The sequence below is a fragment of the Podarcis gaigeae genome, assembly GCF_964106915.1.
Source record: "Podarcis gaigeae genome assembly, chromosome: 7".
Classification (NCBI taxonomy): Eukaryota; Metazoa; Chordata; class Lepidosauria; order Squamata; family Lacertidae; genus Podarcis; species Podarcis gaigeae.
In genome coordinates this window covers 91,227,144-91,252,015 of record NC_139683.1, presented here as the reverse complement: position 1 = coordinate 91,252,015, position 24,872 = coordinate 91,227,144, and the positions used below count along the sequence as shown (strand labels likewise).

The 24,872-nt window shown below is 43.3% G+C and overlaps 2 protein-coding genes across 5 annotated transcripts in view; both read right to left on the bottom strand.

The window, feature by feature from the left end:
- SUGT1 (SGT1 homolog, MIS12 kinetochore complex assembly cochaperone) overlaps window positions 1-12,154 on the bottom strand; it is a 48,309-nt gene extending 36,155 nt beyond the window's left edge. The window contains exons 1-4 of the mRNA XM_083748677.1: window positions 11,854-12,154; window positions 11,718-11,763; window positions 3,866-3,956; window positions 1,464-1,533 (exon numbers count right to left, since the gene is read on the bottom strand). Coding sequence (XP_083604803.1) covers window positions 1,464-1,533; window positions 3,866-3,956; window positions 11,718-11,763; window positions 11,854-11,885 — 239 coding nt within the window. The 5' untranslated portion in view covers window positions 11,886-12,154. The remainder of the gene's footprint in view (window positions 1-1,463; window positions 1,534-3,865; window positions 3,957-11,717; window positions 11,764-11,853) is intronic.
- Window positions 12,155-15,200: 3,046 nt separating this feature from the next.
- ELF1 (E74 like ETS transcription factor 1) overlaps window positions 15,201-24,872 on the bottom strand; it is a 78,890-nt gene continuing 69,218 nt past the window's right edge. For all 4 annotated transcript variants that reach the window (XM_083748638.1, XM_083748640.1, XM_083748639.1 and 1 more), the window contains 4 exons: window positions 24,360-24,443; window positions 21,285-21,477; window positions 19,890-20,339; window positions 15,201-16,799 (listed from right to left, as the gene is read on the bottom strand). In XM_083748638.1, coding sequence (XP_083604764.1) covers window positions 16,175-16,799; window positions 19,890-20,339; window positions 21,285-21,477; window positions 24,360-24,443 — 1,352 coding nt within the window. In that variant the 3' untranslated portion in view covers window positions 15,201-16,174. The remainder of the gene's footprint in view (window positions 16,800-19,889; window positions 20,340-21,284; window positions 21,478-24,359; window positions 24,444-24,872) is intronic.

Below are 24,872 nucleotides of genomic sequence, written 5' to 3'. Positions count from 1 at the left end.
AATCCTTAGTTTTACTTGGTCTGTGACTTGCAATCAAGAATCTTGAATGAACTTGTATTAAATTGCTACGGAAATCATAAATACAGTGGTGCCCCGCAAGAGTAATGCCTCGCAAGACGGAAAACCCGCAAGACGAAAGGGTTTTCCGTTTGCAAGTTGCTGCGCAAGACGAATTTCCCTATGGGCTTGCTTCGCAAGAAGAAAGCCCATAGGGAAATCTCTGGGGACCTCTTTTAAATGCTGGCGGTGGGGAGCAAAGCCTTTCCCCCCTTCCGGCCTTCAGAAGAGGTCCAGGAAGGCCGGCGGGGGCTGAAAGGCTTTGCTCCCCACCGCCAGCATTTTAAAAGCAGTCCGGGATAGCAGGGAAGCGCTTCCCGCTAGGCTTTTGAAGGCAGGCGGGGGGGAGCAAAGACTTTTGCCCCCCGCCCGCCTTCAGAAGAGGTCCTGGACCTCTTCTGAAGGCGGGCGGGGGGCAAAAGTCTTTGTCCCCCCCGCCCGCCTTCCCGGGGGCTTTTAAATCGCCCCGGGACAGCGGAGAAGTCCTCCACTGTCCCGGGGCGATTTTAAAATGCTGGCGGACTTCTCCGCTGTCCCGGGGCGATTTAAAAGCCCCCGGGAAGGCAGGCAGGGGGGACAAAGACTTTTGCCCCCCGCCAGCCTTCAGAAGAGGTCCAGGACCTCTTCTGAAGGCGGGCGGGGGGCGAAAGTCTTTGCTCCCCCCCGCCTGCCTTCAAAAGCCGTCCGGGACAGCAGAGAAACGTTGAGGCAGGGAAGGCAGGCAGGGGGGGAGCAAAGACTTTTGCCCCCCCCCCCCGCCGGCCTTCAGAAGAGGTCCTCTTCCTTCAGAAGAGGAAGCCTTCGCTGCTGCCCGCCAACATTTTAAGATCGCCTCGGACAGCGGAGAAGTCCTCCGCTGTCCCAGGGTTTTTTAAAATGCTGGGGGTGGGAAGAAAAGCCCTTGTCGTCCCCCCCCCAGCCTTCAGAAGAGGTCGGGGGACAGACTATCCCCGGACCTGGTCTGAAGGTGGTTTCCATAGGAACACATTGATTGATTTTCAATGCATTTCTATGGGAAACCGTGCAAGAAGAAAAAACTTGCGGAACGAATTAATTTCGTCTTGCGAGGCACCACTGTAGGTCCAGGTAAATATTCTAAATATTTATCCAAAAGTACTATTTTGAGAATAGAATACACTTCCAATTTTGTAAAGCAAGGCCCCAGTGCTCTCCAACCCCCCTACCCATTGCACCCACATTCCACACCATTCCCAAGGAATAACTTCTCAGGAAGCCACAATGGTGGGGGTAGTGTGTTGCAAAAATCGGGGGGAGGGCAACTTGTGTGAATGCCAGTGATTCTCCCCATACAAAGCACCTTTGCAAGAAAGTCAACAAGATCTTCACAAAATTGGGAAACTAAAATCTAAAAACACCTGCATACGATTCATAAAATAAACACTCACCCTTGTCTGAGAAAGGCTACAGCATTACTGGCATCAAGTGATAGTGACTTCTTTGCATCTGCAATGGCATCTACAAAAAAAGGTTATTAAATTTCTAAGTATTGCATTATTTCACTCACTATTAAACCACACGAATTCTGTCTTTCCTCAATACTTCACACAGGTTTCCTCATACTAGAATAGTCAGTTAATGGGTGGCAACTACATATATTAGAAATAAAATATAAACAAGCTATTCTAGGAAGAAGGCAAAACCTGCATCTAAAGTTTTCTGAATCTTATTTAGATTAGTAGTATCAGTTTCAAATACTGAGCTGTTATGACACACATTTACAGTACATAATAAATCAGCTAGAAAAGATAAGATATACAACAGTAGTAGTAGTAGTAGTAGTAGTCGTCGTAGTATTTATACTCCACCCATCTGGCTGGGTTGCACCAGACACTCTGGGCGGCTTCCAAAAACTATAAAAGCACAATAAAACTTCAAAAATTAAAAACTTCCCTATACAGGGTTGCCATCAGATGGCTTCTAAAAGCCAAGTAACTGTTTATTTCCTTGACATTTGACGGGAGGGCATTCCACAGGGTGGGCTTGACTACTGAGAAGGCCCTCTTCCTAGTTCCCTGTAACCTCACTTCTTGCAGTGAAGGAACAACCAGAAGACCCTCAGAGCTGGACCTCATTATCTGGGCTGGATGATGGGGGTGGAGATACTTCAGGCATACAGGGCTGAGGCCATTTAGGGCTTTAAGGTCAGCACCAACATTGTGAATTGTGCTCAGAAACGTACTGGGAGCCAGTATTGATCCTTTAGGGCCAGTGTTATGGTCCCAGTGGCTGCTCCCAGTCACCAGCCTGTTAACTACATTCTGGATTAGTTGTAGTTTCCATGTCACCTTCAAAGGTAGCCCCATGTAGAGCACAGTAGTTCAAGCGGGAGATACACAGAGCATTACCACTCTGGCGAGACAGCCTGCGGGCAGGAAGAGTCTCAGCCAGTGTACCAGATAGAGCTGGTAGACAACCGCCCTGGACACAGAATTGACCCATGCCTCCATGGACAGCTGTGAGTCCAAAATGACTCCCAGGCTGTGCACCTGGTCCTTCAGGACCAGGGAATCCCCCACACCTGCTTGCTCTGTCTCCCAAAACCACTAATTCCATCCATTGGCTGCCATCCACTCCGTAACCACCTCCAGATATCCACACAAGAAGTTCACTGTCTTCACTGGTTCCGATTTAAACAAGAGGTCAAGCTTGGTATAGTCTGCATACTGGTGAACACAAGAATGGGCCTTTTCTGCAGTGGCTCCCCATTTGTGGAATGCTGTCCTCAGGGAGGTTCGTCTGGTGCCCTCATCATACACCTTTAGATGCCAGGTGAAAACTCTTTAACCAGGCCTTTGGTTGACTGACATCCAATCTGCTTTTAAAATGTGTTGGGGAAGGGGGATTATTGGGTTGTTCTTGTTTTTATTTTTATTATGTCTTTCATGTTTCTATATTGTGATTTTATGTTGTGAACCACCCTACCTGTGGGTGTAGGGCAGTATGCAAATTTAAATATTAATAAAAAATAAAAAGCGCAGATGGCTGCCACCCACGTAGTTCCCCTATGCCATGCCTAATCAACAGTAAAAGAACACAGACAATACAATGGGCAGATCCAACCACTTCCTCTCTCGTCCAGTGATTCTTTATCACACCCGCTAGAGGCTCTCACCATGAGTGGGTCAGGTGGCTGTGGCCTGCATCCAACCCTCGACACACAACTGGTTTCCCCCCTGTGCTGAGATCATCACTGGTTTACACAACGGGGGCTTACCCTATCCACCACAATGAAATTCTCATTGTTCAGGACACATGAAGAGTTACAGCTGAACTGAGCATCTTGATGACAAGCCCAAATCTGCTCCAGAAGTTAGAGGACCAGAATGGCATGTAAGCCATAGGGGACCGGAAAGGTGCCAAAAACTGGAGAAACACCATTGATATTGTGAGGGTAGAAATGCCTTCTGCTTGCTTATTACCCAGTTTGGATCCAACCAACGGAATTGATTTTGAAGTAACTATATCTAGCACAGTGGTGTGATGAGGTGGAAAATATCAGGCAAAGACACAAACTGTGTGCATTCCAAGCAGTTATTTTGTGAAATACACAAGCAAAGCCTACTAATGTGCTAGCGGGGGAGGGGAGCAAAAAAGAAACGAAAGCCCTGCATTGCAAGGGGTTGCAATTCCTGCATTGCAAGGGGCTAGCTAAATGACCCTCAGGGACCCTTCCAACTCTGCAATACGGCAATTCTTTGACTGTATGAAATTAAATTTTAGACCATCATTAACTCTAAAAACATTTTAGCATTTTGGGATATAACAGCACCAAATAAAGAGATGTTACCATGGTAATTTTGTAGAAGAATGTGAGCAAAAGCTCGTTGACAGTAATTCTCTGCATCATCTGGCTTCTGTTCTAAAGCCGCTGTCAGCTTCTGCAAGTGTAAATGCAGAAATTTAACATGACATTTTCTACAAATCCTTGTGTAGCCCACAGTGAAATGTCTTGCCTGTCAAATCAAAGAGCATCAATTAGTACAATTTTGCTTTGAGAAGAATTATACCAGAAGCAAAATTCTCAAATTCAGAGGATAGGTGCCTATAAGTGAGATAAAAGCATCACAGTATACGCCAAGGAGTAAACAGCATTTTAGTCAAGAAACTGTATCTAGAATGAGGGGGGGGGCAGTAAAAATTATTTACTGAATGTATAATGTTGTGACATCTATTTATTACTGTGCAACTGTTCTGATTTCTCAGTATACACACAAATTTCTCTTTACTATTCAAAGCTAACAGGGTAGACAACCAATTTCATACCCAATGCGACAGAAGATCAGTTTCACATTCAATGTAACAGCACTGCTCTGAATGAAGTTGCACAGGCACAAGCAACTCCTTGGTGGTCAAAATTCACTTAGGAAGCTTCATGGATAGGAGGGACATGCTTAATGGTTCATCCACCAATGCTTCCCCATAGGCAAATCTACTCTAGCCCCTTTCTGTTCCCCACCCGAGTCAGTTACTTAGTGCAAAACAGGGTGGTGCTGCAGCAGTATTTCATCCCCCCCCCCAAAAAAATTATTGGTTTTCTCATATAATGCATAGACATTAACACAAAAGAAAAACATTACACTTGACACAACATAAAAACATAACAGCAATAAAAACAAAAAAATAAAAGAATTGTTTCTTCTTGTTTCCTGGTACATTTACAGTGGTACCTCGGGTTAAGAACTTAATTCATTCCGGAGGTCTGTTTTTAACCTGAAACTGTTCTTAACCTGAAGCACCACTTTAGTTAATGGGGCCTCCAGCTGCTGCCGCCGCGCCCCCGGAGCACAATTTCTGTTCTCATCCTGAAGCAAAGTTCTTAACCTGAAGCACTATTTCTGGCTTAGTGGAGTATGTAACCTAAAGTGTATGTAACCTGAGATACCACTGTAATTTCATTCCGTTAATAATTGATTCTTTTTTCAGTGAAGGCTTGCCGATTCATAGCACAGCAAAAATAATGTATAAAGAGAACAAAGGCTCCTTCATTTACGTAGCATTCCAGTTACGATAACAAGAATCCTCTCCGGATCAAAACCTATTTCTGGGTTAGTGGAGTCTGTAACCTGAAGCGTATGTAACCCAAGGTACCACTGTACATTGCTATAAGACTTCCTTGACACCCTCCAATCTAAATTTCAATATATCACATATTTAGCAGTTTCCAATTTCATATTTATAACACCAATATCTTCTTTCAGTTACAAACTTCTTATCTTTCCTTCCTGTTCTGCAGCAGTATTTCAGATGAAGGGTGATATACATATTTAATTAATAAATAAAATAATAATCTTCCTAAGTGTTCCCTGTTTTCCCATTATCTTGGATAGTGCAGGTTTAGTAACAAAAATTTGCTGAGAATCAAATAAATTTTTATTCTCAAGCTCAATTTTGTTTCATCTCTCACAGGTAAATGGTAAAGGATGCCTGGATCCCACAAAGGCGACTGTGGGGTTGCGGTGCTCATCTTACTATTCAGGCTAAGGGAGCCGCGGTTTGTCCACAAACAGGGTCATGTGACCAGCATGTCTAAACCACTTCTGGTGCATGGAGGGTCATGACAAGTGCCAGAGCACATGGAAACATTGTTTCTCACAAAAAAATGCGTCTATGGAACAGCTAAAAATAATTGGGAAACTGATTTTTAGCACTGCAGTGAAGCCAATGAATTTTGTTCAAGTAGAAATGGCAAAAGGAGCATTTAAAGTTGGCATTTAAAAAGTTTAGGAACACAATTTTTGCCTAAAATTCTTAAGTACATAACTGCAGACAAGTTTGTTTCAATCGGAAAAGTCCTAGGGTAACATTTAAAGCCCCCCAGATGTTGGGAGGCTGTGAGCAGCTCTATAAACTGCTATGATACAAGGGTATAACCAACACAATGGACTCTGGAACAATCAGGAATTTAAACATCATTAAAATACTGTTTAGGAGATAGTAGGATGGTGCATTCTAATGCCATTCAATGAGTGCTAGTGAGAAAATGGATTAAGTTTAGGTTAGTAATGGCCCATAAAATTTCTCTGGCAATGTCATTTTTCCACTGAAACATTTTCAAAGTGATAATATATTGTGACATCAGTTTCTAGAAAACTAGAGGAACATACAAAATTTGTGAGGGGTCTGAAAGATGTGAGAATTAGTTGCAGTGACAGCAAAGGATCTAGAAACCTATATATGAGTTTTGGCTAATAAAAAGCTTAAATAAATCTGCAAGGACTAACGGTATCACATAGGTCACAAACTATACTTGAGATAATGCTGGGAAACTACAATTCTCAGAAAGGATTGCTATCTAGAGTATAATGAAATCCTTTGAGTGTCAAGAATAAGATACAGGAGCAAAAGAAGGTGGAAATAATATTCAAAGATAAGAGACAGATGGAGGAAGAATGTGGGGGCAAAAGAAAACTCTTATAAGCTGATTCATCTATTGCAGGCATGTCCAACCCATCGATCAGGGTGCAACTTAGTTGACTGTATCATTCATGTTGCGAGGGGGCCGCAATGCGGTATAAGGGGCAGGGGGGACTGAGATTTGTGTGAGGCTGGAGCTCGGGAAATGGTGGAGGCAGCAATGAGAAGCAGGCGGGCAAGGGAGCTGGGGAGTGGTCTGTGCTGTCTCTGACAGAAGGCGGGATCAGGACCAGCAACAGCATCAGCTGCTCGGTTCCCCTGGGTGGGCAGGATTGGGATCCAACAGCTGCGTGGCTCTCTTTGACAGGGATGGGGGATGGGGAGAGAGAGCTGCTTAAGGGGGTAGAGAGAAATTAAGAAAGGGCTGGCTTGGGGTGGGGATGGGGAAAGAAGCCGACTGGCTCCTCGGAAAGAGAACTTTTGCCTCCCTTTCCTTCCCCCCCCCAACTTAAACTCCCCCCTCCTTAGCAACCTCTTTCCACACACTCACCCTGCGCACACTCCTTGTCCCTTCAATGACAATGGGTAGATCACTGCCAGTTTATGATCCTGGGTAGTAGATCGCAGCCTATTTGAAGTTGGACGTGCCTGATCTTTTGTATCGTACATCTTTTGTAGTTATAAAGCACATAATCAAAAAGCTCTCCAAGTCGAGTACAAATAAAATAGCAGCAAAAGCACAATTAAAATCCACAAACAAATTTAAGGTTTCAAAAAATATGACTGAGTGCTTGATGCCAGAAACGTGGGTGGAACTTCAGATATACTAGATGCTTGTGAAAAGATCTAAGTTATCAAGTGCTTGATGTTGGACATGTGGGCGATATAGTCTTCATACATATTTTGGTGGCTATGTATAGCTATAAGAAAAGTTTGGGTTATAACTGTCGCTATTTAGGGAATAGTGAGGTATTAACTTCCCAGCTGTCACCTTATTAGGCAAGTTGGATGGTGGATAATAAATGTAAAAGGTAAAGGGACCCCTGACCAATAGGACCAGTAATGGCCGACTCTGGGGTTGCAGCGCTCATCTCACTTTATTGGCCGAGGGAGCCGGCATACAGCTTCCGGGTCATGTGGCCAGCATGACTAAGCCGCTTCTGGCGAACCAGAGCAGCGCACGGAAACGCTGTTTACCTTCCTGCAGGAGCAGTACCTTGTGCTTTCGAACTGCTAGGCGGGCAGGAGCAGGGACCGAGCAATGGGAGCTCACCCCGTCGCTGGGATTCGAACCGCCGACCTTCTGATCGGCAAGTCGTAGGCTCAGTGGTTTAACCCACAGCACCACCTGATAATAAATGTAGTAGATGATAAATGGAGCAACATGATTCTAATATGTTGGGTTTTGCCTGGACTTTAGTGAAATTGAAAAATAATAATAAATTATTACCCCTCAGAGAATTGTAACATGGAATTTGGCAGAGTCTTGGGGCCAGATTGCACTAACTCGGCATAACAGCAGAAGTCAGCACAAGGGCTCCTGTTCCTGCAAGAGGGCTTTCCCAGCCTCTCTCCATCCCCCAAATCCATTCTAGAGTGTTGGGAGAACCCCCAGAACTGCACACAGGGGGAGAATACCAATGAGCTGGAAACATGGAAGGTGCCTAAAGAAGCCAGGGTGGCTATCTAAAGAACTTTTAACTGAGTTAAGATTAAAAAAGGATGTGTACAAAAAATGGAAAAGGGGGGAAACCACCAAAGAGGAATTCAAACAAATAGCCAGCACGTGTAGACACAAAGTCAGAAAAGCTAAAGCACAGAATGAACTCAGGCTTGCTAGAGAGGTTAAAAGCAACAAAAAAGGCTTTTATGGGTATGTTCGTAGCAAAAGGAAGAACAAAGAAACCGTGGGGTCACTCAGAGGAGAAGATGGTGAAATGCAAACAGGGGACACAGAAAGGGCTGAACTCCTCAATGCCTTCTTTGCCTCAGTCTTCTCCGATAAAGAAAACAATGCCCGACCTGAAGAATTTGGAGCAAAGGATTCAGCAGAGGAAACACAGCCCAGAATAACTAAGGAGATAGTACAAGAATACTTGGCTAGTCTAGATGTATTCAAGTCTCCAGGGCCAGGTGAACTGCATCCAAGAGTATTAAAAGAACTGGCAGATGTGATCTCAGAACCACTGGCAGTCATCTTTGAGAATTCCTGGAGAACAGGCGAAGTCCCGGCAGACTGGAGGAGGGCAAATGTTGTCCCTATTTTCAAAAAGGGGGAAAGAGAGGACCCAAATAATTACCGCCAAGTCAGTCTGACATCAATACCAGGGAAGATTCTGGAGCAGATCATTAAGCAAACAGTCTGTGAGCACCTAGAAAGGAATGCTGTGATCACCAATAGTCAGCATGGATTTCTGAAAAATAAGTCATGTCAGACTAACCTGAACTCGTTTTTTGACAGAATTACAAGCCTGGTAGATGAAGGGAACGCAGTGGATGTAGCCTACCTTGATTTCAGCAAGGCATTTGACAAGGTGCCCCATGATATTCTTGTAAAGAAGCTGGTAAAATGCGGTCTTGACTATGCTACCACTCAGTGGATTTGTAACTGGCTGACTGACCGAACCCAAAGGGTGCTCATCAATGGTTCCTCTTCATCCTGGAGAAGAGTGACTAGTGGGGTGCCACAGGTTTCTGTCTTGGGCCCGGTCTTATTCAACATCTTTATCAACGACTTGGATGATGGACTCAAGGGCATCCTGATCAAATTTGCAGATGACACCAAACTGGGAGGGGTGGCTAATACCCCAGAGGACAGGATCACACTTCAAAACGACCTTGACAGATTAGAGAACTGGGCCAAAACAAACAAGATGAATTTTAACAGGGAGAAATGTAAAGTATTGCACTTGGGCAAAAAAAATGAGAGGCACAAATACAAGATGGGTGACACCTGGCTTGAGAGCAGTACAGTACATGTGAAAAGGATCTAGGAGTCTTGGTTGACCACAAACTTGACATGAGCCAACAGTGTGACGCGGCAGCTAAAAAAGCCAATGCAATTCTGGGCTGCATCAATAGGATCTAGATCAAGGGAAGTAATAGTGCCACTGTATTCTGCTCTGGTCAGACCTCACCTGGAGTACTGTGTCCAGTTCTGGGCACCACAGTTCAAGAAGGACACTGACAAACTGGAACGTGTCCAGAGGAGGGCAACCAAAATGGTCAAAGGCCTGGAAACGATGCCTTATGAGGAACGGCTAAGGGAGCTGGGCATGTTTAGCCTGGAGAAGAGGAGGTTAAGGGGTGATATGATAGCCATGTTCAAATATATAAAAGGATGTCACATAGAGGAGGGAGAGAGGTTGTTTTCTGTTGCTCCAGAGAAGCGGACACAGAGCAATGGATCCAAACTACAAGAAAGAAGATTCCACCTAAACATTAGGAAGAACTTTCTGACAGTAAGAGCTGTTCGACAGTGGAATTTGCTGCCAAGGAGTGTGGTGGAGTCTCCTTCTTTGGAGGTCTTTAAGCAGAGGCTTGACAACCATATGTCAGGAGTGCTCTGATGGTGTTTCCTGCTTGGCAGGGGGGTGGACTCAATGGCCCTTGTGGTCTCTTCCAACTCTATGATTCTATGATTCTAAGAAAGCAGGTTGTTTCATCTGGCAAGCACTGTTGAGTTCCTCCCTTGATATTTATGATCTCAGTCTTTAAAATGCTTTTGGGGGGAGAGGTTACTTCCAAAAACTCATTGTAACAGTGGGAGTAGTTTTCATGGTATCTTTAGTATATTTTGAGGCTACTACCAGGTTTAGTGCCTTGCACATGTGTGCAATCATATGTCGTTTGGACGTGCCTAAAACAGGAGTTGCCTATACTAAAATAAGATTATTAGTTTAATAGGTTATTAGAATAACTGTGTCATTTAATATGATGCCCTTCTGAAGCTGCTCAAGGGAGTGGGAATTGGAAGTACAGTGGCACCACGCTTCAGGTTACAGACTCCGTTAACCCAGAAATAGTACCTTGGGTTAAGAACTTTGCTTCAGGATGAGAACAGAAATTGCGTGGTGGCAGCGCGGCACCCCATTAGCTAAAGTGGTGCCTCAGGTTAAGAACAGTTTCAGGTTAAGAACGGACCTCCAGAACAAATTAAGTTCTTAACCTGAGGTACCACTGTACTGTATTACAGTAGCTGCACTCCTAAGTCACTACCTCCTATGAGGTCACTACCAGCAAGTAATATTAGGATTTTGTTGGATGTTGTGGAGTGCCAGCCCCATGACCCTTGACTGTGGGGTCCCACAAGGGTCCATTCTTTCTCCTATGCTATTTAATGTCTATAAAAGCATTCATGTTCTCGAAAATCATGTTCTCGAAGCTACCAGCATGAGTTTGACCAAACTGCGGGAGGCAGTGGAAGACAGGAGTGCCTGGCGTGCTCTGGTCCATGGGGTCACGAAGAGTCAACAACAACAACATAAAAGCATTGGGGGCTGTCATCCAGGGTTTTGGATATGTTCCAATATAAACATATGGGCTGCATATATCAATCAATACATTTAAAGGAATAGACCAAAAAGGGAGGAGTAGCAGCGTCATATGTAAAGATAGTCTACACTCTTGAAGAAATCCATGACCTGGAGCATGAAAAGCAGATTGAGAGTTTATTGTACAAATTGTAGGAGAGAGAAACAACAGTGACCTTACTGTGGGGGTCTGCTAAAGACCTCCAAGCCAAACTGAAGACATGGATGACTCCTTCCTAGGGCAGATGACCAAACATTCAAAAAGGAGAAAGATCAGTAGTCGTGGGAGACTTCCAACAAATTCCTCCATTGCCTCATTGTCAATTTCATTTCCCAGAAGGTGGAAGAACCAGCAAGGGGATCATCTATCTTGGACCTGGTCCTCACCAACAGGAAGGAACTGATTGATGCAGTGGAAAGTCGCGAGAAAATGACCATATAGAGGCAAGGGAAAGCTAAGCCCAGTCGGACACAGACTCTGGACTTTAAGGAGGGCAATTTCGAAAAGCTGAAGATGCTCCTGGGCGAGATCTGGCGCTCAGAAGCCCCCCGAGAGACGCGGGTCCCAGAGGGAGGGGAGGGCCTGAAAGGCCCTTCCAATCAGAAAAGCGGGAGGCGGCCAAGGGACCGGCGGGGCCGCCTAAGGAGCTGGCGGGTGAGCCGAGATGGGAGACGGGGCGGAGGAAGAAGCGCGGCAGCCTCCCTGCTCTCGCCCGGCCTCCCCCCCCCCGCCCCCCGGCTGGCGGCGCTCACCTGCGCGGCTCCGGCGGGGTCTCCTTCGACGTCTCCGTCCGGCAGCCTGAGGGGAAAGAGGCTCAGAGTCAGAGGCGGACAGACAGACAGACAGGGGACCCCGAGGGGAGCCGGGGGGGGGGACCAGGCCGCTCACCGCAACACGCCCAGCCCCGCCGACTCCGCCATCTTGGCGACGCCACGGAAACTTCGAGAGCGCCAAGAGTTTGGTTCGGTTTTCTTTACGGCGAGGGAAGGGGCGGGGCGTCACGGCGACGCCATCAGCGAGCGCCCGAGCGCCCGCCGCTCGCCTGGAGCGTCAGAGGACGCGAGACGCGCGCCGTTTCCCCCGCGGGGGAGGCGCCTCTGGGCGGGAAGGACACCGAGATCTTCCCCGTCGTGTAAACTTGGCTGAAAAGATGGCTGAAAAGAGCTTCTCTCCTGAAGCTCCCGACCCTCATCTGGTTCTGGTTCTAAATTTACGTGGCTTCACATTATAAGCTAATCATTTCGAGGCTTTCTCATGCAAAGCATAATATATATTTGGCTGAAATCTTGCCTAGCTATAGAAATTTTCCGTACCAGTTACCGGGAAATTGGAAGGAGGGCGCGAGACCCGCCCCCGCCCCCTCTCCCGCCCAACTGTCGCAATTGGCTGATGGGGAAACTAGAAATCCCGAAGAAATCTCCTCAGTTCCAAGCGAGGTGTAAGGGGGCGGCGAGAGAGCCCAGGTCCACAGGGCCTTCGCAAGGAGTCATGGGCGTGTCAGACAGGACCATGTCAGTCCCAATGCCTACCTGCCCCATAGTGGGAAGAAGCCCAGAGACACAAATGGGTGTATCTGACTTGACACAGGGATCTGGAAACGAAATACTTTTATTTGTACTGTGATGGACTCGGGCATGCCTGGATCTCAGGTTCTACCCAAGACCACACATTGTTCTGGGACATATCTATGATGTCTTGATGCTGCTTCTGGAAATTTATTTTGGGAATATGGATGTAACCATTGTTTGGGGCTTCTCTCTGCTTCTATGTGGTAGTTTGAAGTGGTGTTGCAAAGCCTACTGGCTGCTGGTTTGCTTCTATCTCCTGGCTGAAGTCCCTTGCTTGAAGACCTGAACCTATGGGAGTCAAGGTTAGGCGATTGTGGGGTGCTCCAATGGCTCCCTTATACACCTCTGGAGCTTGAAGTTCTGGCATTTTTTCCTGTCTCATAAAATCTGCCAATAACAGATTCTTTCTGCTTCTTTCCCGTTTAAAATGATTGTTTTTGCAGAAGCCTCCAGTGACTTGCATGCAGATTGGCTGTACTTTTAAATATATACATTAAAAAAATATCCTTGAGGGTGGGGAGCTAGAAAGAGCCCTACTCCTGCTTCCTTTTGTTTCAATTTTATTATTATTATTATTATTTGTTGTTGTTGTTGTTTTAAGGGTGGTGGGGTGCACTTGCATATCCTGCAAGTGTCCCATTTTAAGTGGGACATTTCAGATCACAGAAGTCAATCCTGGCTTGTGTTTGGATCCTGGAATGGAGCGAGTCAACAGAGCCGATGAGCACCAGACAGCAGGAGAGGAAGGTGTGCCCCTCCTAACGTCCCATTTTGGGGGACGAAAATGTTGGAGGGCATGCACCTGCCAGCCTGTCATATAATTAGTAAAAGATTAGATATAGCTATTGATTTCTGTCGACCGTTCTCTTCTGCCCAAAACTTTAAAGTATTTTTAAAACAAGAGCTAGCTCTTGAAAACCAAAATTGAGGAATTCCTTCTGTGTTTATTATCTTTGCAGTGGAGATAAATGACAGGTGCACAAGCAAATGCTGTAGGCAAATTATCTTTTCCACTACAAACTTCCCTATAGATTCAGCTGTGCATGTTTCCATATTTGCTTTAAATGCTGTATTTTGAGTCTTCTTTTTTTCTTCCTTTTACCCACATCCCAAAGGAAAAATAATGGTGAGGAAAGCAAAAAGAAAAGAATTGAGATACGGAAAAAATATATTATGGGACTAAGATTACAAGGCCACTGTTGCAGGGGTTTTCACTGTCATGAACTGGCAGGACAACAGGGAGGAGGAAAAGGAGGAAGAGGATCCTGGCAAGGGGTTTAGCTGGGGCTGGGACACACCTGGGGAAGCTGAGGATGGGGAAAGGAGGTTGGTGTAGGAAGTACTCGTGGGCAGATGGAGGATGGTGGGGGTCAGTGCACAGGAACCAGAGCAGCAGGACCAGAGAGGCCCGTCTCTACAATCATGGAGGACTCCAAGGCATAAAGAGCAGCGGAAGGGACCTGCTAGGAAGCTGAGGCAGGCAAGGGCCCACAGCCCAGCTCCCTAACTGACCGGCTGGGGCTCATTAGCTCTGGGAGGAAGTGTGTGATTCCCCAGCTGGAGTAGGCTCCGAACAGGTGAGGTCACCTGCCCCATCAAGCTCAGAGGCTGCAATCGGCAGACAAGAGATAAAATGGAAACAGAGCGGAGGTGCTGTGTCTGCCCAACTTCCCATGTAAGTTGGACCCTCGCTTGGATGTTCCAAGGAAGTTCTTGGGGACTGTGATTGTGTGGGACTGACCTCCCAGTGCCCTGACCCCTTTATCAGCTGCAAAGACAGGAACCTGGTCTGACTGGACTTTGGACCTGTTGGCCTGCTGGACTGCACACTAACATCTGATGTGGGATCATGCACTCCAGAGCGGCTTGCCGCCAGGTACCCTGTGGTTCAGGATGTCAACACTCAGTGACCATGCTCCAAGGATAATCAAAGCTTCACAGTGCCCATGAGGTGTTCCCCCACCCCTGGAATGGAAAACTGCCACTGATAGAAAATGACTAGGGAGAGGAGTATAGTTAAGCTCTATTTCACATCAGCCCTTTATACAATAATCACTTGTTTTGATGTATTACATGTTCTTGTGCTATCTTAAAACACTTACCCAACTCATCATGGCATAAGCTTTTGCAAACTAGAGCCCATTAGACAGATGAAGAGTTATCATCCATTGGCAGCTATATGGAGCCAAATTGCCAGGAGATGCAAGGGGTACCAGCTTAAATGTATACAATTGTATACTTTGTTGTTTCTGCCACAAAAAGTTGTGCTTCTGGAAGTTGCTAGTTAGAAGCCTGCTTAGTACATAACAATGCAGGATTGTCATAAATCACTGCAATGTGGGGATAAGTAGGAGTGGACGACAGTGCAGAAGAGTCATCAGTCAACAGTATGCACACAATACTGGAATATTTTGGAGAGGAGTGAGAAGTCCTGTTGCATGAGCAGGTCACCTGTGAAGCGTTGGATGCAACCTACCAATATTGGGGGATCAAAAATTATTTTTATGCTGAGTGTATTTGATAGCCATATTGGTGAAGACACTTCATTATTTGCTGTACTGTATTTGAATTTATTTACCAAGACTCTTTTATCCTGAACTGTTCTACATGGTAATGCATGCCAAATTTATCTCTCCAGACAACTAGATTCACAAACAAAAACATATAAACATGTTGTACTTGATTTATTTTCATAATAAACCAATTAAAATACAAAAGACAAAAAAGCTTCTGAAGGGTTCCACAATTTAAATTTTTTTTAAATACAAATCCACTCTGTAATATCTGAATACATATAACTTTAGAGCTCTAAACATAATGATCTTATTTGTATCTATAAAATATTGCTCTATGGAAACAAAATTTTGAAAAAGTCTTTGAGAAATTAAATTACATATTTACAATAGAAAACTGTAGTTCTATAGAAACATTTTAATCTCAAAATACTTTCATAAATCATACAATTCTTTTTTCACCTTCCTAAAAAATAATGGGAAACACATTTTTTAAAGCTTGAATGTTGAAGTCGTCTGAAAATAATTGCACCTGTAATGATAACTTCAGTTTTGGTGAACAGGGAATACCCAATATATCCGCATTATGAAAACAAAAGCATATTGTAAATTAGTATCTTCTTGGGCTGGGAGGTATATTTCATTTTGCACAACGAAGTAGTTGGTGCAAAACACAATAGAAACAAGGATATTTCCAACTGTCCGCTTGTTTGTCCATATAAAAACAAAAGTATTTTAGTTCACTGGCATTAAACAAATCTTTGGAATTTGCTAAAAGAATCACATAGATGGGTGAAAAACATCTTTGTAGAAATTTATTATTTTAAAGCACTGATTACAGCAATGGTTATATTATTATGCAAGGTAGCAAGATAGACAAATAATGCATGAAGTGTATGAAATTAAGATTTTTTAGACAGTGATCTAAAAAAGATAAATGCCATATTCCTTCAAGCTTGCATTTTTAAACATTAATATTTTATATCATTTAGCAAACAAAACACTGAAATTAAGTGTATCGTATTACTTCTAAATTAATTTCAGAAATTAAAGTAGCTTTGTAATGCCTGCTTTGGAATCAAATGATACATAAACAGCTGGTGAAGTCCCATCACACACAAAAAACCTTTACTTGTATGAACTTTGCTCCAACTGTTCACTTTCTTGCTTAATTTGCACAGAAGAGGGAAAACCATTGGAGTTGGATACCACCACCATCAAAGGCTGCTGTTGGAAGCCTTGCTCTGAGTGTTTGCATTCTTCCACGGTGTTATCCTCTGCCTCTGATTTTATCACTCCTTGTATAACAGTTGGTTTCGTTTCTGGAGCTTTAATGACGGAAGTGATCACAGTGTTGGACGGCTGAGCAACAACGTGTGAATTGCTGGGCGTAAAAGTTACCACGGGGGTAGCAGTGTTGAAGGATGGAGAAGAAGCCATGTTGACTGTTCCATTGCAAATGGTCTGCACGTTGCTGGTGAGAACTTGGTGAACCTGAGCAGGACTGAAGACAATGGATGAAGGAGGAGAGACTGGCTTGGGAGACTGCAGCATAATGTTCTCTTTAAGCACAGTCATGGGCTGTGAAGTTGGGATGGCTTGTAGAATAAACTTTTGGGGTGTTGTGGTGGATGTTGGATCTGCGCTGGCTATCACTGTGGTTAGAGGCACTGTCTGGAGTGTTACTGTATGCAGCTGCTGGTGATTCCCTGGGGACACAACAACCGGAACTTGGCTTGGGGCTTGGATAGTCCTGTTAAGAGGGGCAAAAATAATTACATTTCCCCACCCTACTTCTAATGCATTTGTAATATTGTTCTGTTTGAAAGCCACATGACAATGAACTTGCCTTCAGCCTGGAAAGCCAATGCTAATTCCCTAATGAGGACTCACTGGAAAGCATCAAACAAATGAGGAATCACTGGAAAACACCAAACTCTCTTTCAGCCTAAAGCAAACGATGTTGAGGATGAGGAGAAAACTAAAGTAGTTGTGAGGAATATGACAAATGAAGAGGACGAGACTCTTCACACATTAAAACTAAAACTAAATATCTTGAATCTTTGTGAACACAATTTAGAAATAAAATCTACTTGTTCATCCAAAATAGAAGTAACTCAGTTGACCACCGTAACTTTCCCCAAATCTGTTCAGTATCAAAATATTACTTTTACCATGAGCCCAGAGAGTTCTGCCTGTGCTTCCTCCTCCTCCATCTCAGTTTTGCCCTTGCAGAACTTAGCAGGGAGAAGGAGGACAGGGACAAAGCTAGGAGCAGAGGACTCCGCCTGCCAATTCTTGGCCTCGCTGTCTCCACCCTGCTGCTCCCAATGGGCATCAGACACTGGTGAATTCCAATGAAGGCCTTTTTCATTTCTGCACAGCATAAGCCTTAAGATAGCTGAGAAGCAGGGAGTGGCTGGTGTCAGCTGATATTCAAACAGAGAGCAAATTTAGAGAGTAGGGTTCATTATTGCTCTTCTGGCATTGTAAGACTTTTCCCATGGCATCACAAAGCTGAAAAAGACCCAGAATCCTCTATTCACACTTCTTACCCTAGAAGTTACTTTCTGCAAATAGAAGTGAGGATGGATGTTTAAAATATCCCCCTGGTGAAAAAGGCAAATGCAAAAAAACTGCAGAGGCATATTTTTGATGCTTTCTTTTTGGAATGGGTAATTGATTCCATTTTTCAAAGGCTACAAAAGACACCTTAAATAAAACAGCAGCAAAAAAGTAGGGAAACACTTCGGCATGACTGTTTATCTTCTTAAAATACCCCCCCATCAAAAATCCTCCCCAGCTTCAATAACTAACAGTTCCTTGGTTTTGCACAAAGGACTCAAGAAATAGCAAAGTCTGTGTGCCTGGATGTGTTTGTGTTCTGTAAGGAGGAATTTAAAAATAAACCTCAAAATAGGGAGTGTTCTGTATTTCTCTCCCTCCTTCTACCCCTTGGTACTCATACATTTCGGCTCCCGAACGATTGAAACCTGGAAGTGAGTGTTCCGGTTTTCAAACGTTCTTTCAGAAGCTGAACGTCCGGCGCAGCTTCCGATTGGCTGCAGGATGCCCCTGCAGCCAATCATAAGCCACGCCTTGGTTTCTGAATGTTTCAGATGTCGAATGGACTTCCGGAATGCATTCTGTTCAAAAACCAAGGTACGGCTGTATTCCATTTTGTTCCATGCCATCCTCCAATACTGCTCCCCTCTCATCCCATTGCCTTGTACTTCAGTCCTCCCTGCTTGTGTCGGCTGTGAGGCACTCTGGAGGCAAGCCCAGCCCAGCCCAGCAGAACCACGACACCAAGCATGGCACTTCTAGGCATTGTGAGGCCCCTCAAAACCGGCTGTTCTGGACTAACCATATTCACAGATTTTTATCTCTAATGCCCACTGACCAGCAGTGAAGTCTGTGTGAAAATAAGTAAATAAAAGTTTGCATCTGAAAGCAACAGCCTGTGTTTTGGGCTTTGATTGGAATTGTCCCCACCCCCAATCCAAGTTTGGAGGAGGAACAGAATTCCCAAGCCAATGTTTCAGTTATTCAGTGCAACTTGTTTTTTGTTGTGAGGTGAGCACCATAACCCCAATATTATAGTTTTGAGGGAACAATGACTAATTTTCAAACTTTTTCTTGTAGCCACTGGGTTCTGGACTACATATGTGCCAAATTCTAAATTTCTGGGTGCCTTGGATGTACATTAACCATTTGAGAGAGAAGTGCAAATTTGCCCTCCACTTTTAGGTATCTTATTTTCACATCTTCCTAGTGTCCTGGTCTATGCATGACAAGCCAGATGCAGTCCTATCTGGCCTGCTAACCACCCATTTAGACTTTTGCAATGGGTTAGACATGGAGCCAACTTTTAAAAAGCACTGAAAATTGCCGTTGGTCCAGAATATGCTCCCAATATTATTTTGGCCACATTACATCCCAGCTCTGCCAGCTGCACTGGATCCCAGTTAAGTTTCTGGGCTCAATTTAAAGTGATGCTTGCATACTTTTAAAGCTCTTAACAACTTTAAAGGCCAAGTTACTTTTTAAAAAAAAATATTTTCTCTGATCCTTAACATCCTCATCAGAGGAGCCCGTGCTTCAAGTGCCCTTGGCAAATGAAGTGAGATGGGTGGCTCCTAGGAAAAAGGCCTTTGTGGTGGTGGCATCCTGTCAATGTAGCACCCTCCCATCTTTTTAAAATTATAGGCTTCTCAAATCGGGGTTTGTTCTTTATTTTATATGCATGTTCTTAATTGCTGTACTTATTCATCCTTCAATAATAACTTTTATCATCTGTATCATCATATTTAGTATTGTATTTTATTCCTTTAATTTTTTGTGAGCCACCCAGAAGGTATATGTCATTGCACAGTGTGGAGGAATAAAGGTACACATCTGTCTGTTTTAGGGCTTGGAACAGACTTTCAAAGTTCAAAGCCTTGTGCTGTTGTGGACCTGTTTAGCAGGAGCTGCTTGGTGGCAGCAGGGAGCAAAGAGACTGGGAGCTTCTCTCTGGGAGCTGACATCTTCACAAAGTCAAGGTAACCCAAGGTTTTGCTTAAGTGACTTGTTGACGAAACTCAAAATGGTTTCTGGTTAACAGTTTAGGTACTGTAATTATTTGTATGTTTTAAACAGATTTTATATATGTATATAGTTTTAGTTCTCTTAATTGGTTTTTAATTGGTTTTTTCCATGTTTTTAGTGATTCTTGTTCTTATCTGTAAGCTGCCTTGAGTCCTGTCTGGGGGGAAAAGTGGGGTATTATGATGATTGTTGCTGTTGTTGTTAAAGCTAGCTGCCCCCAGCAGTCCCAGGTGCCCTGTTCTGGCATTCTTACCTTATGTTCTCCTCCAGCATGTTACTGCTCACAGCTGTGTGTCCTTCTGGAATGGGTTGCACGGGGTGCATTAAATGAACTGTCCGATAAAGCTGAGTTGGATGGACTGGCTGACTAGGCTGCACCGTCCTCAACACTTCTGATGTCACGGTGGGCAGCTGCTGTTGAAAATTTTCAATGGGCTGCTTAAGCCTGGCAGACTTGGAGCTGACCGAAGTCTTTAAAACAGCAGCTGATGTTCCTTTTTGTGCCATATTTGAAGACGTTTTAGACCTGCCCGTTTGGTTTCTATTACCAGCAGGTGCTGATTGTAAAGATGAATCGGGGGAATCTGTACTCAAACTTGGATCTTCATCATCTATGTAAACAAGGTCTTTTGGCATTTCTTTAAACTGATACACCAAACGTTGTCCTTCTACTTTGGCCAGAATGCCTCTTTGGTAATAATATCTATTTGAAGTAGGAAAACACACCAAAGATTACACAAAGGAATAGAGTTGTACCTTGGTTGTTGAACAGAATCTGTTCCAGAAGTCCATTCGACTTTCGAAAACGTTCGAAAACCCAAGGCATTGCTTCTGATTGGCTGCAGGAGCTTCCTGCACTGAATCGGAAGCTGCAGAAGCTGTGTCGGACGTTCGGGTTCCAAAGAACGTTCACGAACCGGAACCCTCACTTCCGGGTTCGCGGCATTCAGGAGCCAAAACGTTTGAGTCGCAAGGTGTTCATCGACCAAGGTACGACTGTACTTAAAGTTGGAGAAACTCTACCTAAAATACTGTTTTAACACTAACAGATTAATGCAGCAATATGCACTTTTAAAAGAATGAACACAATTCATTTCCTGCTGTTTCTGTTCTTGATGAGCTTTGAATACTCAAGTACTTTCCCCCAATAGATCACTCTCCATATTCTGAAAGGTCTTCATGCAACCAAGGACATTCCGCTCAAAGTACAGAACAGGATCCACCTGGGCTTATGAAGCCACACTGCAAACAAAAATGCAGTTGTGGGCCTGAGATGGTCATGATTCATTTAACAGCCGGTATCAATGCTAAGAGAGGAAGATTGTGAGCCATGTCTTACTAGTCCAGCGCTAGCTAGTCTTGATTCAACCACAGTATTAATATTTCTAGAATGTTAATATTATTTTCAATCTTTTCCCTCCCAACAGTCAGCATGGCAGGCTCACTGATCAGACTCTATCCTCATTAGGTTGGGAGTGTGGTTGTTGTTTTGGAGAGCGGGGTGAGCTCCGCACAAAGTATTTTTGTATATCTGTATATAATATTTACTAGTATTAGTGCTTAACATTGTTTTAGCTTAGGATGCTCTCCCCCTTATGATATACATTTTGTGCTGAGTATATTCTGTCATGATCGTAAGTTTACCTACCTGAGAGCCCTGCCCATTGTTTCATAATTCATATCAGGTTTGTTTTTGTGCTTTCCCCACAACCTCGACACGGCCTTGGAATCCACAAGCTTAAAAATGCCCTTTTCCCTCTGAGTCCATTTTATGTACTTCGGACAAGTGGCTTTGTCCTGAAGCAGAGCTAGCAAGAACTCCCAAAGGTAAATTGTGTTTCCTAAAATAAATGAATAAAAAGAATTTCAGAAAGACACATTTTGAGAAAACAATTGTTACCGCAGTAAACAACAAATAACTTGTCCCAATAAAATGACACTTGTAAGTACAAAGATGTGTAATTTCTTAATTAACTGAAAATAAAATATACAAACGATGACCTGCACATACATAACAATAACTTCAAATAAATTATCCTGGATTTTGGGACCCTTCTTTTCTTCCATAGTACCACAGCCACCTCTCTGTCTCAAAATCGCATTATGGGTTCATTATAATATACCACTCATGTAGATAGAATCATTAGAATTCTATGCAAACATTGGCATGCACTCTGGGATGTACCAGGTTGTAATGAATTTCCTTTGATTGGCCTGAGACGAACCAAATCAATTAAGGAAATGTTAGTACACACGGATATGAATTCCGAAAGAATTATAATATACCATCAGTAGTTCTGGGCCCACTGGTCACCACAAATGTAGCAGATGTTTATCCTGCCCTTTTTCTTCACAGATTAAAGAAATTTATGATGAGAAAACTAATTTCAGATTTGTTATTTGTCAATTTAGTACATGTCAGACCAGAGACGTTGTCTACCTTATTCGATGTCCTTGTAATCTATTGTATATAGGCTCCACCACTTTGAGCAGTTGGGGTTCAGATTGGGGAACATTGTTCACGCATATGTAACGCCAATATGGAGGCACCTCTGGTAGAATATTTTGTTTCCCACAACCATTCAGATACGGATTTATTATTTACAATTTTATGGGTGAATCAGGGGACAAAGGGTATCAGAAAAGATTATGAACATCAGTTACGGCAGCAAGAAACCCGTTTTATTTTTGTTTCAATCCATTCATCCAGGGGGACTTAACTCGGAATTAGACCTCAAATGTTTTATTTGATTATCTGTATCCTTGCTGTTACTTTGTACTGTGGCTTTAAGCTCAGTCTCCTTGTTATCAGTATCACCTGGGGCTGGCTATATATATTTTTCAAAAAATGATGTTAGTAACAGTGACTACATAATCGTATGAGCACTGTTCCAGAGTATTTTTCATTCTCATGTATATTATATCAATTCAAAAAAAGATTGGGTATGTAACCTTTTTATGTTACAGTTTATAATTTCCACGCTATTTGAAGTTATTGTTATGTATGTGCAGGTCATTGTTTGTATATTTTATTTTCAGATAATGAAGAAATTACACATCTTTGTACTTACGAGAGTTTGTTGAACTAATTGGCTGGTGAAGAACTGAACGAAACAGTAGTTACTATCCGGAAACACTGTTCAGCAGAGTTCAGAGTTGGATATCAGAATTGGACATTTGCTGATTATACAAACTTGATTTTCGTTGGGTAAAGTCTGGCACCGTGACTTATTCAAGGACTTTCAGAGACTTCGGTTTGATAGTTTTCATGTTTTGCATTATTCCATAAAGTTTTCTATACTGTAAGTGTTTCTGGCCATTGTGTTGCTTTCAATAATGCTGAGTCACATTTTGCAATACAATGGTTTGTTTGTTTGTTTACCCAATAGAATGACAGACTTTCATTCTATGAAAGTTTCATCTGATTACTCTAAATATCATGCCACATTTTCCCATGAGTGCTGGGTAGATTCCTGCCACAATCTGTATGATTTCTCTATTCAGTAAACACTTGCCAAAAGTTATAAAAGGAACAGGGATTGTATTTGTCCCTTGCTGCTTTGACAGCCAATGCCATTTACTCTGGGACACCAAGAGTCGATGTGAAGCCCATAGTTAGTTTCCCAGCATCTGGCTATCTCCATACGGGCAGCTGCCAATAGAAAGGCTCATCATTCGGGTAATCTTGAGTGGGTGGGGTCCTAAGTCCTAAGTCCAAGTAGTGCTCATTTCCTTGAAGTCAGCACTCTAAAAAAGGTTTGATGATGCCGCAAAACCACCAATAGAGAAATAAGTCCCTTTGACTGCACCCCCCCCCACATTTAGGATTGACCTCCTTAGATATTTGGGGTTGCCTCAAGAGGGCACAGGGCCACCTATGCAGAATGAGGATTCCCTTATCTTTGCAGAAACCTATTTCAACGGGCTCTTGGACAACAAAGCTGTCCAATTTTTTTCCAACTTTATGTTGATCATTTTCAACATATTGTCAAAAAGCAAAAGTATTTGAATCCAACTATTATACTTTGGTTCTGAGTGAGCATGTCAAGGCTGTAACATTTGCAGATTCTCTACCATCAAGTTCAATAATGCCCAGAGTCTCCACAAAAGTAGCACTATGTAGAGAATTTTACATGGGATCAAATCAGTCTATATCGTAAGGAGCTCACAAGCATTACAGAACTTGTTCATAGTTCATAGTGTTGCTATTCTTCACTTAGACTAGTATTATCTGACAGGCACAGAGCAGAGTCCATTGTAAGACAGACAGACACACAGACACAGACACAGACACAGACACACACACACACACACACACACACACACCCTGGAAAAGCCACCTTTATACTGTAAACCTCCCTGTGATTCTTGGGTGCAGTATGTAAGCTTAATTAATAACAACAGCAACAACTTAAAAATACAGTGTGGCTTAGTATCAGAAAGTACCAGCAGTGGGTACCTGTGTACTCCTGCAGTACAAAAAAGCAGCACTTGCCATGGAATGAGGCAAGGGCAATTTCCCAATTATCTTATTTACTGTTATCACTGTAGATGGCAAATTCACTTCAGATGAAACAAGAAACACCTCTCATTGCCTCTTAAACCCTATGATCAGAATGAAGCAGCCCTGCTGAAGTAGTAGTTGTGCTTGACTCCCAATTATCCAGAATCGTTATATACTCAGCTCTATCAACAGGCGTCGGATCACGTTGCCGATGCTTACCCTTCCCATCTTTGTTTTTCTTTTTCACTGATATGTTTGGAGTCAGAGTAGGAGATTCTGGTCGCGGAGCTTTGGGTTTCTTCCCTGAAATAAAATGACTGTTGTATGAACTTTCACACTGAAACTATAAAACAGACATAGGGCAACCAATGCTTTCACTGAATATCGAACCCACGGCACGTCAGATTTAAAACAACCAAACTGCTAGATAAGATCACAACAGTTCAAGGACCCAGCACACCAATGGAGTCCAAGTCAATGATTTTACAGTACTTATTTTGTGGGACAAATACCTTCCCAATTATGGATCTCCAAATAATTTATCCAAAACTTAGCAATAAGCCTTTGCTAGTTAAATTCTGATAATTTATATTTATCCCATTTAGCAATGAGCTAAATAGGCATCTAAGAATCAATATTTTATTTATTTTTAATTTATCGCATCAACTGATTTTAAATAAAAACTGTAAATGGCTTACAAAAATATTAAAATTACCAATAAAAAGTTAAAAA